Source organism: Balaenoptera musculus, chromosome 10 (genome assembly GCF_009873245.2).
Source record: "Balaenoptera musculus isolate JJ_BM4_2016_0621 chromosome 10, mBalMus1.pri.v3, whole genome shotgun sequence".
In the NCBI taxonomy this organism is placed as follows: Eukaryota; Metazoa; Chordata; class Mammalia; order Artiodactyla; family Balaenopteridae; genus Balaenoptera; species Balaenoptera musculus.
This window is the reverse complement of record NC_045794.1, coordinates 38349945-38364098: the sequence shown is the minus strand read 5'-3', so window position 1 is coordinate 38364098 and position 14154 is coordinate 38349945. Positions and strand designations below refer to the sequence as shown.

Sequence of the window (14154 nt, the reverse complement as noted above, 5' to 3'; positions counted from 1 at the left end):
CAGCTTTCAAATATAACAAACAAACAGTGTTGTTAACTGCAGTCACCAGAGCCTGAGTCTTTGGAAGGTGGAGTTCAGCATGGAAGGAGAAGATGTGGGTCCCACTACAGCCCGCCTTCCCCTCAAGCCCTGGGGGGCCCCTAAGGCCCTGGAGGACCTGTCCCTGCCAGCTCATCCTTGCTTTCCCTCTTATAGTCCTTTCCTACCTTCCTCTTCATCTTCCTGTCTCGTCTTCCCCCTGCCCTTGCCTTCATCCTTCTACCTCTCACCCAACCCAGCTGCCCTCTGGTTGGGGCCTGTAGAAAGGCAGGGATGGAAAAGCCCCCTCCCCCCTGGGGAACTAGTATCCTCAGATATGGTACTTCCAGACCCATTGATGGATCTGTGCCCAGATCCAGAGTAGGTGGGAGGGCTCCCTGTGTCAACTAGACAGAGATAACAGTGGAGTTGGCCGTGTGTCTACTCACCTGCGTTGACCACTGCACAGATAACTGATCCTCTGAGCCCCTCACCTTGTAGTTAACCTTGTAGTAACCCCTCCCCTGTGGTAATTTTCTCTACTCAATTTCCTGCTCTTTTTACTTTATGGTATATTCATTTTTATCAATGAGGGTCAATCTGGGGACTTCCCTGGTGGTCCAGTGGTTAGGACTCCGCACTTTCACTGCCGAGGGCACGGGTTCAATCCCTGGTCGGAAAACAAAGATCCCACAAGCCTTGCGGCACAGCCGGGGGGAAAATTAAAAAAGGGCCAATTTGCATGTTATACATTGGTCTGTACTTCAACTTTTCATAATAATTTTATATTATTTAGAAGTTTTGATTTCTTCTCATAGGTTAATTAATTTGAGGTGTTTACCACCCCCCCATGGCATGTTCAGTATAGCATATATTTATTGAAAAATTCAAACTAGTTAACATTTTTAACTTTTAAAAAATTATTTTAAAAAAATTATTATATAAAAGTAATATGTGTTCATTGTAGACATTCAGAAAATATAAACTAAATTATGTATATTATATATATTATATATAATCTTTAAACCTACCACCCAAAGATAATCACGGTTAACACTGTGATGTATCTTTTCCCAATTTTTTTTAACATATATATATGTTCAGAAATGGAATTGTGCTATACGCAGTCTGGTAACTTGCTTTTTTCTCTTGATAGTATATTATGTCATATCTTCATACCATTCAGTACACACCTAGAATATAATTTTTAAAGGCTGCATAGTATTCTGGGATATAATGTACAATAACATATCTAAACCCCTATCACTGGATATCTAGATTTTTTTCCCAGCTCTTCATTAAGATAACAGTATGCTTGGGGCTAAATATTTGCACTTATTCTGAATTTTTCCTTATGTTGAATTCATGGAAGTAGGATTACTGGTCATAGAGTGTACATAATTGTAGGCTTTTGACCCTCACGGTCAAACAGCTTTCTAGATTAGCTGCACAAATGTATGCCTCCTTTACACCCCAGTGCTGCACAAGGATTGCCTAATTCCCTATATCTTTACGAACACTGGTGTCAACATATAAACGTACTTGCTTCTAGTTTAGAGGTGAAAAGTAGATGTTCTTCTTGGCCATTCTTTGATCACTAGTGAGGTTGAACATTGTTTTCCACAAGTTTATTGGTTCCAAATGCATCTTTGCTTTGAGATCATTAGGAACAACATGTAAAATCACATCTTAAAGAAGTCTCTTATCTCAGAGTGTCTCTGATATTTGATTTTCCTGCCCCACTCTGCTGAAAGAAGACACAGGGAACCCTAGGGGGAAGCCTGGGCTGAAGTGACTTTGGAGAGAGGTGGTGACTGTGGGATTCCCAGCTGGCCCTGCTGCCAGGGTGTAGGAGGGCCTCGCGGGGCCTCGTGGAAGGAAGCCTGGCTCAAGTAGTTCCTTCTCTTCCCTCATCCTTCCCCAGATACGATGGAGCCAACCGGCTTCTCCAACCTGGATCTGAGTGAAGAAGACTCTGATGACCCTTCTGTGACCCTGGACCTGTCCCAGCTCTCCATGCTGCCCCACCTGGCTGACCTGGTCAGTTACAGTATCCAAAAGGTCATCGGCTTTGCCAAGATGATCCCAGGGTTCAGGTAAGGAGCTTCTGGGACATCCAGGGAACAGAGTCAGAATCCTAGACTGAGCCCGAAGAAGGCTCAGAAATTACCAATCTACTGCTTCCCAAAATACAGCCTCAGGCCCTACCCCAGACCTCCTAAGTCAGAATCTCTGGGCAAGGCCCAGGAATCTGTATTTAAGAAGTGCAGCCCATCCAGCATTACTCGGCAGGCCAGCACTGGGGAGCCATCCATCCCTTACGCTTCCTATGTGATGGAACAGGAGCCCAGTGAGGTTCAATGGCCAACACCAGGATTTCTAGTGTTGGACCCCGCATGTCAGAGCTGGGTTAAGAACTCTTAGTTCACTGCTGTGTCCACTCCAGCTGCCTTGTATCTATTCCTCATATTATCCTTTTAAATTAAACCTACATTAATCCAGCACACCCAATTCTGAAACCAGGATGAAGTGATAGAGAGGAAAAAGGGTTGGGCTTGTGATGTAATTTAGGAATCCTAGAGGGAGACACACTTGTACATATAACCTGGGCATCTTTCACCCAATTTACCCTTCACCCAAGGCTGTTTCCTAATCATACTGAGATCTTTTTTGCCAAAGTAGGTAAGTATGAGGAGTTCTACTGGAGTAAAGACCCTCCCTTATGGATTCATTCATACAAATTTCATTCATTCATTCAGATGTTCTATTGTTTTGGTAATAATGCTATCTATAATACTTATATTTAAATGGTCATGCAGTGTTAAATATTCTTAAAAGTACATAAAAGTTGACGCTTTTAGTAGATATGTTGGGAGGCAGTTATATCTATATTTATGTATATCAATAGCTTCATTCTTTCTAAAAGTTCATTTGGAACATTGTCATCAAATATACATTGTGGTCAAGAAATAAATGAATAAACTTCCCTGGCGGTCCAGTGGTTAAGGATCCACCTTCCACTGCAGGGGGAATCCCTGGTGGGGGAACTAAGATCCTGCATGCCACGTGGCTGGCGTGGCCAAAAAAAAAAGAAAGAAATTAATTAATATCAAGCAATACTCTCATCATTTCAAGTAGTAGCAATAGTTGCAGCTGTAGCAGAAGGGGTAGAATGCTTCCTCAATACTGATGCTCGGATTCAGCGCTAGAATACTGGGAGCTGGAGAATGACTGGACGTTGGCCAGCTCTGGATGGAAGCTAACACGAGGTGCCATTTATTGTTTGGTGAATCTCTGGTGCGTAGGGAAGCCGTCAGCTACTGCCTAAATTGCTGCATTGACTGCCAGCTAAATGATGGTAATTCACAGCGCTAAACCCAGCGCATCCCAGTTTGTTTCTGTCTTGAGACAACCTGCTCTGTGTTATTTTATGCCTTGCACCAATTCAAATACCAGGGATTCACCAATGTTCTTTCCTGGAAGTAATGTGAAAATTATAAAGGAGAGAAACCATCAAATGGTGTTGAGACACTCTTACTGTATCGCACATTTTGGTTGCATCAAAAAGAGTAAAGGCCGCTCTGCAGGCAGAACGGGTGTCACCTGTGAGGTCAGCATCGCACCGGGCCTGGGATTTACCCTCCAGAGTCTTTCCTTGGAACTGATGACAACATTCCGCTTAGTACAAGTTCCAGCTCCCTCCCCAACTCTTCTCGTTACTGTTTGCAAACTGCACATGTTCCCAAAGTCTTGTTTTGTGTAAACAGCTAGAGAAAAAACACTTCAGGGTGTTGATGGATACACTGTAGCAGGCGGCTCTCATCCTAATTCCGGGAGGAACAACTCTCATCTACCCAGTCCCCAAACCTTGCCTAGTGGGGAGCTGGACCAGAGGGCACCTGAAGCCCTGTCCAGATGCTAAGGTTTGGTGGCTGGGATTGCCCACATGGGAAAACTGTCCTAAAAAGAATGTGACCTATTTAACCAGATTACCCCAGTGCAGCCCCCTCCACTAAGTAACCTGAGCCCCAGTTTTTCTCTTGGCCCCCATCCCTTCCCTTCGCCACATATACCCTCGCACAAAATAGCACCACCTGCCCCTCAATTCCTCTCCCCAAGGATGAGCTGAAGTCTACCCCCTTCCTTCCCTTTCAAACCTCATCCTCCAGAGTTCCCTGGTCTAGCCCTGCAGTCCTGGCCGAAGTGAGGTATATATGAGCAGGTATTGGAGCCACCCAGCTATGGAGGCAAAATCAATTAAATCGATCCTAAACATGCTTGGGTTAACTTTTCTGGCTTCAGCATGTCTTGAGAAGTCCCAAAGTGGAATGTTTTCCAACAAAAATGGAGCAGGCTTCAGCAAGAGCTCTGTGGGGACATTTACGCGGATGTTCTCTGGGAATGCGTGGAGCTGATGCTGCACCAGGACGGGGGCCAGAGCCCAGGCTTCCTCAGGACCCAGGCGGGGGCAGCCCAACAGTTCTCTGGTTCTGCCAGTTCCTGCACTTAGCGGTTCCGTTTTTCCAAGAAGTGAAAGAACAGTGTCTGCGTCCCTGGTGGCTTTGATCTTGCTGCCTGGAGGCGGGGGTGGAGGGTGTGGGGAGGGCAGGATGAGACTTCTGTGTGGGTGAGTGGAGGGGAGAGTACAGGACAAGATTCCAGCGTGGGCGGGACTGCATGGGCTGTGCTGGGTGTGGCCTGCCCTGTGGGGTGGCCTTGGCCCTGGCCCTGGCTCCCACCTCTTCTCCCTCAGCCTCTCGGTCTGCACCCCACAAATCCCCCCCCCCTTCAGCCCTGCAAAAGAAATGCATGGAGGAAGTGGTGTCAGGAGCAGCGACTCCATGGCCAGGAGCCATCTTGGATCCGAGAGCCAAGGACCACAGGTTTCACTGCCCAGAGGGGTGCATGAGGGACCAGGCCCAAACAGCCCCAGAGGGCTAAACGCCTTCAACCGCACTGCCATTTCCATCCCCAGGGGCTCCTTCCTGGGTCAGAGGCCTGGGGTCATAGTGCTTCCCTCCTCCTATGCCCTTTCCTCTATATTCACTTATTCATCTGTCCAACAATCAGCTTGCTTATGACATAAACTGTGAGGGATAAAAGATGACTAGGACACAGTCCCTGGCCTGCAGAGGTTCAGCGTCTGATGGAAGAGATAGACATATGAATAGCCGCGGTGAAGAGATAAGGGCGCCAAGAGGTACCAAGGGAAGGCAGATGGGGAGAAACTGGACCCTGCCTAGGAGGGTGGGGAAGACGAGACATCCCCAGAGCACCTCACAGGTGCCCAGAAGTGGCCAGAGGTGTGGAAACTGATCAGGGTGTAAATATTACTCAGGTCCAGGGAGGAGGCCCAGAGCCGGAGCTGGTGCCCATCACAGCAGGAACGAGGTCTCTTACTGAGTTCCCCTTTATCTTCACCGCTACCGCCACCCACTACCATTTCCACTTCTGGCTGTGAGCTGCACTTAGAAAGTCCCTGTATTTCCAGGCTGTGGGTGGTAATTTGAGGTCATTCTAGGTTTGCTTTCATAGAAGTAATATGTCTGGATCACAGCAGGCAGTGATCCCGCTGAAATCTCTCTAGCCAGGCACCCATGGGATGTTTGTTCACTTCTGGCCATCCATTTTGAGTGGGCCATTGAACAAAAGGTTATGTACAGAGATGTTCCTCACGGAATTCCTTATAACAGCAAAACTTAGAAGCAACCAAAATGCCCAAAAATAGGTGGGTGGGAGACTGTATTTTTCCAAAGATTTGATAATGAACATGTTTTACTCATATAATGAATTAAAACCCAAATGAGGGTGGTGTTAGTTTTTATTTTTTCATTGTGGATTGAGCACCCAGAAAAAGGTGACAGGGATGGTGAGACATCTAGATGCCATGGCATCAGGGCTATTTATTCCAGAGAAAAGACAAGGAGGGACATGGTGGCTTTCCTTAAATGGTTAAAGGGATGTCCCGCAGCTAATGGAGAAATCTGGTTCTGTGTTCCTTGAGAGGACAGAACTACAAGCAATGGATGAGTGTGTGATCACGTGGCTTAGAGCTCAAGAGAAGAGGCTATTGACCCAAAAGCCAAGCACCCCATGGCTGTATCCAGAGGCCAGGAGCTCCCTGGCACTGGGGGAGTCCTGCAGAGGCTGTGTGAGAGCCGTCTGTCAGGAATGCTGAGGAAGGAATTGGACCACCTCTAAGTGGCCTCTAAGCCTCTAAGTGGGGCCTTCCAACCCTAGCACTTTGTGATTTTCCTTCAGTGCAGGCCCTTTGGTGGTCATCTAATCATGCAAGCCCTTTCACGCCTCCTCATCCATCACCTGTTGATACGGGACTCTCATCAGTTAATATCCATTTCCCACCTTTTTACTTTCCAAAGTGCAGCCACAGGGGACGACAGCCCATCGACAGGATATCCAGGAGGAAATACACAGAAAGAGAAAGGGAGGAAAAAGAGGAAGCAATTTGATCTGTGGGTCCTGCCTTTTCCTTGTCATTGTTCAGACAAGCCCAGCTCGTGACTCAGAATAGTGGAACTAGTCGTGAGCCTTTTGACTCATCAACACATAGCTATTGACCCTCTCCTCATGCTCAGGGCTCAGTGAACAGTGTGAGGGCAACACTAAAGTAATTAAGAGGTGGCGCTGGCCCTCAAGTAGCTTACAATGAAGAGCCAGAGACAAGTATCTAAAGGACAGAGGCAAAGAAGGGGAAAGGGCAAAATAGGATTACAGGCAATGTGCAGCAGGTCGTAAAGGAATGGCTCTAATTCTATGAAGAGAATCGAAGGGTGGAGGGATCCAACGGAGACCTCACTGGATTCAGGACCAGAAAGGTGGGGTGGAGCAGAAGATGGGCGCTCTAAGCTGGAGCTGTCCCACGTTCAAAGGCATGGTGGCATGAGAATGCCTAGCATCTGAATGTGGAGTAGTCCGATGTTGTTAGAATGGAGGGTTGGTGGAGTCTGTGGTGGGAACGGGGGCTGGAAAGACAGGTTGGAGCCCAGTTATGGCGTATGGGCTTGATCCTGGGGCATTTGATAGTCAGTGGGGATTTCTGAGCGCAGGAGTGACACGTCCCTGTAGCAGTAGTAAGAAAGGTGAACGAGAGACTTGACTCCAGGGGTCCAGTAAGAGGCAACTGAAAAAGATGATGGAGCTCTGAATCAGAGCAGTCCAGTGGGAGCGGGAGTCTAGAGACGTCCTGGAGACAGGGCTGACTTCACTACTGGAAGGACCGAAGGGCAGGAAGAGGGAGAGGGAAAGGAAGCATGGGAGCCATTGGGGATGGCTCTGGCCATGCTTTTGCAGACGACCATATTCATGCCATAGCCCTGGGAGCTTCTTCAGGCTCTATCTTCCTGACCCTAGAAGAGCCATGGCTGCTCCGGCCTTGGAGACCCTGGATAGTCACTGGGTTTTCCCTGTCTTAGTAGCTAAGCTACATCGGTTGACATTTGGTCACAGCTTTGAGTTGTTCTCAAGTCGTTCTCCCTCAAGAAACAGTCTCGTTCTTTCCAACCAGGCTGCAAGCTCCTTGATGGAGGACCCAGGGCACATGCTGGTCACCTGGCAGGTGTACACCTGTCAAAGCACTGCACTGATTTACATGACTTGATGGTCTTGACCAGTAACCTGACCTCCCCCCACCCCCGCCCCCGCACCCTCCCTGGCAGAGACCTCACCCCTGAGGACCAGATCGTGCTGCTGAAGTCAAGTGCCATTGAGGTCATCATGCTGCGCTCCAACCAGTCCTTCACCATGGACGACATGTCCTGGACCTGCGGCAGCCCGGACTTCAAGTACCAAGTCAGTGATGTGACCAAAGGTGCGGCTGGGCTCTGCCTCCTCCTGCCCCGGCTCCACCCCTCCTGGGGTCATGGGCCCCACCAGGCACATCAGAGGGAGTGAGGCAGCACCAGGGAGAGAAGGGTGAGGGTCAGGCCGGAGGTAGGGTGGGGTGGGTGGTCCTGGGGGTGCCCACAGCAGCTGGCCATTCTCTCTCATAGCCGGACACAGCCTGGAGCTGATTGAGCCCCTCATCAAGTTCCAGGTGGGGCTGAAGAAGCTGAACTTGCATGAGGAGGAGCACGTGCTGCTCATGGCCATCTGCATTGTCTCCCCAGGTACCTAGCCGTGTGGGGAGCGGGAAGGGGGGAGCCCCGCTGAGGGCCAGCAGGGAGGTTTGGAGGGAGAAGTGAGCACAAGGAGAGACCAACAAGGAAACACCCACTTTGCTGGGTTTGCCCTGCCCGTGTGGTGTGTGTATGCTGAGGGTTCCCTCACTGCCCTTGGCCTTGCCCTAGCAAGACCATTGGTGATTCATGGGTGGGATTCTGAGGAACCAAATAGATGGGGTTTCTCAGGCCACAGACAGTACTCAAGCTCTGCTCTTGGGTGAACTGGACTGACCTCTGCTGACACTTGAGGCCCCCTGGGGATAGGGCACAAAAGCCTGGGGCCTGGTAGGAGGTTCTGCTGGCCTGACAGACAGTTTAGCTGACTGATTTTGGAGGCAGGGTGCTGTGATCCTTGAGCTCTTCTGCCTGTTTGGGGTGGGAAGAGGGAGAGAAGCCGAGGCGGGAGGTCTTGTGGTTCTGGGGATGCTGGATTGCTGATAAGGCCTCCACTGGGACTGTGTTCAGGGAACAAGTCAGTGGCCTTTCTCCAGGGACGCTTTCCTGGGCTGGGGGCCCAAGGAAAGGATATGGGCACCCCTCCTCCTGGCCAGTGAGCATTCAGTCATTCATTCATTCATTCACTCAGCAATGATTTACTGGGCTTCTGTCAGGAACCAGGCACGATGCTGGGCATAGGGACTCAGCAGCAACCAGGACACAGACTTCTTTCCCAGGAAGTGTCGAAAGAGCCATTAAACAAATACGTTATTTTAAAAATAAAGAAGTACATGATGCTACAGAGGGTATAGCAGAAAGCGGGAACCTGATGTCGTCTGGGGCATGGAGGTACGGGGTCATCAGGAATCGCCTTCTTGAGGAAGGTCCTTTAAGCTGTTACCTGAAGGGTCAGCAAGAGTCAGGCAAAGGTAAAAGAGCTGAGTTCTGGGCCGAAGGAGCACAAATGTGAAGCCTGGAGTGCAGAGAGCATGGCTCATGGGGGTCCTGATGAAAGATGGAGCACAGAGACAGAAGGAGAGAGAATAGGTGGGGACAGGCCCAGATGGCCCGCAAACGGACCTGAGACTTGATCCTAAATGCACTGGGAAGTGGTCGAGGGGTTGGGGAGGACTGTGGTGTCCCAGGTCAGCAGGCATCCAGGAGTGACCTGGGGGGATGATGAGGCTGGGTGTCTATCTGTGTGGGCCGGGAGGTGGGCCGAACGGTAAGGGAGCTGGCTCAGAGCTCCTCGCCCGCCTCTCTGCCCACAGACCGTCCCGGGGTGCAGGACGCTGCGCTGGTCGAGGCCATCCAGGACCGCCTGTCCAACACGCTGCAGACCTACATCCGCTGCCGCCACCCACCCCCGGGCAGCCACCTGCTCTATGCCAAGATGATCCAGAAGCTAGCGGACCTGCGCAGCCTGAACGAGGAGCATTCCAAGCAGTACCGCTCCCTCTCCTTCCAGCCCGAGTGCAGCATGAAACTCACGCCCCTCGTGCTCGAGGTGTTTGGCAACGAGATCTCCTGAGCAGGGCAGCCTGCCCTGGCGCCTGGGCGGGGTTGCCTCTCTGGGGCCGGGTGCCCAGCAGCTCTTCCCACCCCTTCTGGAGTTCAACCCCTCCTCTCCCACTCCCCCTCCCCGCCCAGCCCATCCGCTCTCCTGCCCAATCTAACACCAGGTCCCCCTTACCTGCAGGCCACGGGCTGCCCCCAGTCCCTCGAGACCTCAGTCATGAGGAATTGCTCCTTATTTGACAAAGAATCTCAAGTGGGGGCCAAGGGCAGAGGCTGAAGGTGGGCCCGTGCCCGGGGATGCCCCCTCCCACACTCCAGAAGTGGCTGCTGGCTGGTGCCGAGGGAACAGGCAGGCGGGAGAGACGCAGCCATTCCTCAGGGACAGAGATACCCTCACCTCTACCCAGCTCCAGGCCCACACGTCCAGAGCCTGGTGGGATCACCCTTCCTTCGCCCCACCCACGATAAACACTGACCCATGACCCCCACCTCGTCCTGCTGCCGGTCTGTCCTGTTCTGCCCCAGGGCAGTGTGCCAAGATGGGGCCTTCTCCCTCTGCCTTCCCACCCTGGCCTGCCTAGGACACTCACTGCCAAGGAAGACCAAAACCAAGGTGACTAAGGTCACAGCTTCCCCTCATCCACCTCTGCTGGCCAAAAGGCATTTGCCTAACCCCACGGTGCCCACCTTCATCCCATCGCCATGGTAACATTCTCCCCGGAAGTAGCCGTGGTAAGATGGGCTTTCTCCCCATGGCGGGGGCCACTGGCCCAGAACCCATGTGCTGAGAGGCCAAGGAGGGAAGAGAGCAGGGCCCAGGCAGTGAGGGGACAGGCAAACCCGGCCTGAGCGTAAGAGTAGAAGGTGGAGGCCACACCCGTCCTGCCGCCAAGTCCGTGGCTCCTCAGCCTGGAGCTAAGGGGTTGGCCGAGGCGGGGGCTCTCCCTCCGACAATCCACGTGGCAGGACTGAATGGCCCCCAGGCTTCAGAGGATCGCGGGCACCACCCTCACCCTCACCCTGCCAGTGCCTTACCTCCCACCCCAGAGAGAGAACCGGCCGCAGGCTCCAGAGCCCCTGCGCAGCGGCCGAGGGCGCTGAAGGGGCCTGACCCTGGGATGGCCAAGGGTGGTGACCCACAGGTCAGCCCACTGTCTGAGCCCCGCCAGCAGTCTGGAGAAGCAGGTGCTGCTCTGCTTACCAGCGGGGCCTCATCTTTCCCACCTGGCAGGGTGGGATGGGGGAGAGGAATTTCCAGACCTCCAAAAGCCCAAGCCCTCCCTGCCCACCTAGTTCTGCTTCTTACACGGCTGTCCCCCAGAGAAGCAGAAGGCAGTGCTCCAGCACCCCGGATCGGGGGACAGCGGGTTGGCCTGGTGGCTGGTCAGTGAGAGCACTTCGGGGAGGGAGTCGGGCGGGGTAGTTCCTTATTCCCGCCCCACACCCTGACGTCAAAAGGGACCTGTGAGGCAGGGCGGGGTAGGGTCACCGAACCTCAAACTCCCCATGTGCAGAGCAGCTCAGGAGGTGGGCACTCACGGCCCGTGTTCGCGGCTGGGCTTCTCTGGGGCGTGGGTGGCAGGCATGCGGGAGCAGAGCAGAGAGGGCCCCTCCAGGAGCGACAGAGGGCCCTTCAGATCATACTCAAGTTTGGGGGACGCAGCCGCGCTTGCTGTCTCAGCCTGGAGGAGGCGGTGTCAGCAGGATGCCCCTGTGCCTGCGCCCGCTGTTCCCTGAAGACCCCGGGAGCAAAGCAGCTTACCTCCTTGGCGGCCGCCAGTGTCTGCTGGCCAGTGTGTCTTCATCTGACAGCCACCGTCCCTATTGCAGAACCGTCCTTAGACTCAGTCTGATGTCTGTTAGATGGGAGTTGCCTTCAGGCTCCACTTGGTACCACATTCTAATATAGCGGGTAGTAGGCACCACTGATGAAGCGATATTTATGGGTGATGAGGACGTACGTACGTTGTGAAAATTCTACACGTTAATTACTGTTGTTGTTATTTTACAAATTAGGGAGAGACCCTTGGGATTTGATTGTAGCTGCAGAACACATTGGTCCAGATGTCAAGTCAGTGGTAGAAAGGGCTTGAAAATCTCTGACCCAGTTCAATCCCCTTGTTAAAGAAAACTGACGCTGAGGAGAAGGTGTGACTCACCCAAGCTCATGTAACTAGTTCAAAGCAGCCCCAGGACTGGACCGGGACTTTGGACTTAGGGTCCAGTGCTGTTTTCACTACATCATGCTTGAGCTCAGACGCCATGTCCCATTCCCCTCGTGGCTGACCTCATCCCTGGGGGAGGCCCTGGGTTTTAGACAGAGCATGTCCAGATCCCAGATCCCTGCCTTGCTCCCCTGGGTTGTCACCCCACTGACCCATCAGGAGGAGGAGAAGGGACACCTCAGCCTGTGTCTCAATGTGAATCACACCCCCGCCCCAGTGTGGCCTTGGCCGGATGGGGTCTCTGCCGCAGCTCGGCGTAATGCTGTTGCCTTAACAATAAAGTGCATCTGTCTTTGTACTATCTTCACCCTCCTGGCGCTCCCCTGGACCTGCCTTCCCCAGGGAACATGACAGGACCCACTGAGAACGCCAGTTCCTCAGCCCTGGGGCCCGTGACAGCTCAGTCCAGTCCCAAAGGGAAGTCCAGCAGCTGGGAGGATGAGAAAAAGTGAGGTTCCCTGGGGATGAATTGGGAGACAATGTTATCATCTTTTCTGTTTTAGAATGAGAGAATGTGAAGGTAGACATTCATAAATCTCAACCTTTTTAAACTATATTATTGGAAAGCTAGGAAAGTCTGTACCAAAAATGCCAAATAAACAAGATTCTGGGAGATAGGAAAACCCTTCTCTGGCCGACTGGAAGAAGTAGGAGAATCTGAATGAGGCCAACAGGGAAGCTTGGAACGTACGATAGATCTGGTTAAATCTGGGAATAAAGCAGCAAAGAAAGCTTTGAAGAGTGCCTCCTGAGTGATTTCCAAAGAGAAAAAAAGTTTGCCAGAAATTTGTCAAATAAACCAATGAAGAAAGCTCTGCTTATGGTAATAAAGATGGCACATACTTATATAGCACTTTGTGGCAAGTACTGCTGTAAATAAATGCTTTATGCAAACCAGCTTGCTTTATCCTTATAAGGACCCTAGGGGAGATGGACGACTATTACCCTCATTTCGCAGAGGGGATAATTTGCCCAAAGCCACAGTGGTGGTAAGTGAGAGATAGGGTTTGAACCCTTGGCAGCTGGCTCCAGAAGCCATTAATTACCTGCTACACTATACTGCTTCCTATTGAGCTGAGTGGGCTGACAAATGACAGCTAGTCATGCCAGCTCTCTATTAAAGTGGATGTAAGGGAGATTCCCATTCCTAAAGTAGGCCTTGGGATAGAGAAATTGGAGGTGCTGGATCCAACAGGGCTCTACTCTCAGGAAGCATTCAGTCACATGTGTTGGGTCCATTTCTGTGTGGCCCTTACCTGAGAACCTCAAGAATAGGAAGCCAGGCGGCTGTTGACAAAAATGTGTCTTGTATTTGAAATGCTGTGCCAGTGACTTGGCAAACTTCAAGTGACTCCTATGAATATACAGGACTCCCAAAGGGCCCTGAGGAGCCAATGTACCCCCTCCATTTCCAAAAAAAGGGGGGTTTATGATAAAGGGCAGCTTTCGTTAAACACACAAGCAAAAATAACTAACCAAAGACACACATGGTCATCCTAAGGGAAAATCATGCAAGGAAAACATAACCAATGTATTTATTTATGATAAGTTGGCCTAGGAACCTGTGGATGTGATTTAATTTTTCAGAAGCATCTGAAAAGATTTCAAACCAAATGTGTCAGTGGGGGATGGGATGGGAATAGAAGAATTGGGGGTGGGGCTTGAGGGCCGTTTTGCCAAGAAAAGTGAATGGACTTAGAGAAAGGAAACCAGCAGCTGCCTAAACGGACACAGGCTCTGGCAGGAGAAGTGTGAAGACATGTCCTTAGAAACTGTTAGGAGACTTATTTAGCATTTTTATAGATGATCCAGAGGAACACAAAATCTCCAGGGCTGTGTGTTACAGTCAACTTTTCCAGGTAAACAGAGAGGAATGCACACACTTAGGAGAAAGTGATTTTAAGTTTTCACATTCCAAGTCTTGGGTCTACATCTGTGCTGTTCAGTAAGGTAGCTGCATGTGACTATTTACATTAAAATTCATTACAATTAAATAAAAGTAAACATTAAGCTCTTCAACTGCACTCGCCACATTTTCAGCACTCAATAGCCCCACGGCTATGGGAATGGACGGTGCAGATACTGAACATTTCCCTCATTGCAGAAAGTTCTATTGGACGGCATTGGTCTACACAATGCATTCTTATCTGGTCCTATGTTTGGATGGTATGTTGCTGCTGATCTGTTGGGCAGATGGCCACCAAGTGTTCGACACCATATAGAGGGTATTCAGGGAACATCCTCCCTTTACATCAAGCAATGCTGCAGCGGGACTG

At 51.0% G+C, this 14154-nt stretch overlaps 1 protein-coding gene across 4 annotated transcripts in view; it reads left to right on the top strand.

Moving 5' to 3' along the window:
* The window catches only part of VDR (vitamin D receptor), a 55090-nt gene extending 42318 nt beyond the window's left edge, over nt 1-12772 (top strand). For all 4 annotated transcript variants that reach the window (XM_036866122.1, XM_036866123.1, XM_036866121.1 and 1 more), the window contains 4 exons: nt 1943-2114; nt 7695-7846; nt 8028-8144; nt 9407-12772. In XM_036866122.1, coding sequence (XP_036722017.1) covers nt 1943-2114; nt 7695-7846; nt 8028-8144; nt 9407-9666 — 701 coding nt within the window. In that variant the 3' untranslated portion in view covers nt 9667-12772. The remainder of the gene's footprint in view (nt 1-1942; nt 2115-7694; nt 7847-8027; nt 8145-9406) is intronic.
* The last annotated feature ends 1382 nt before the right edge of the window (nt 12773-14154 follow it).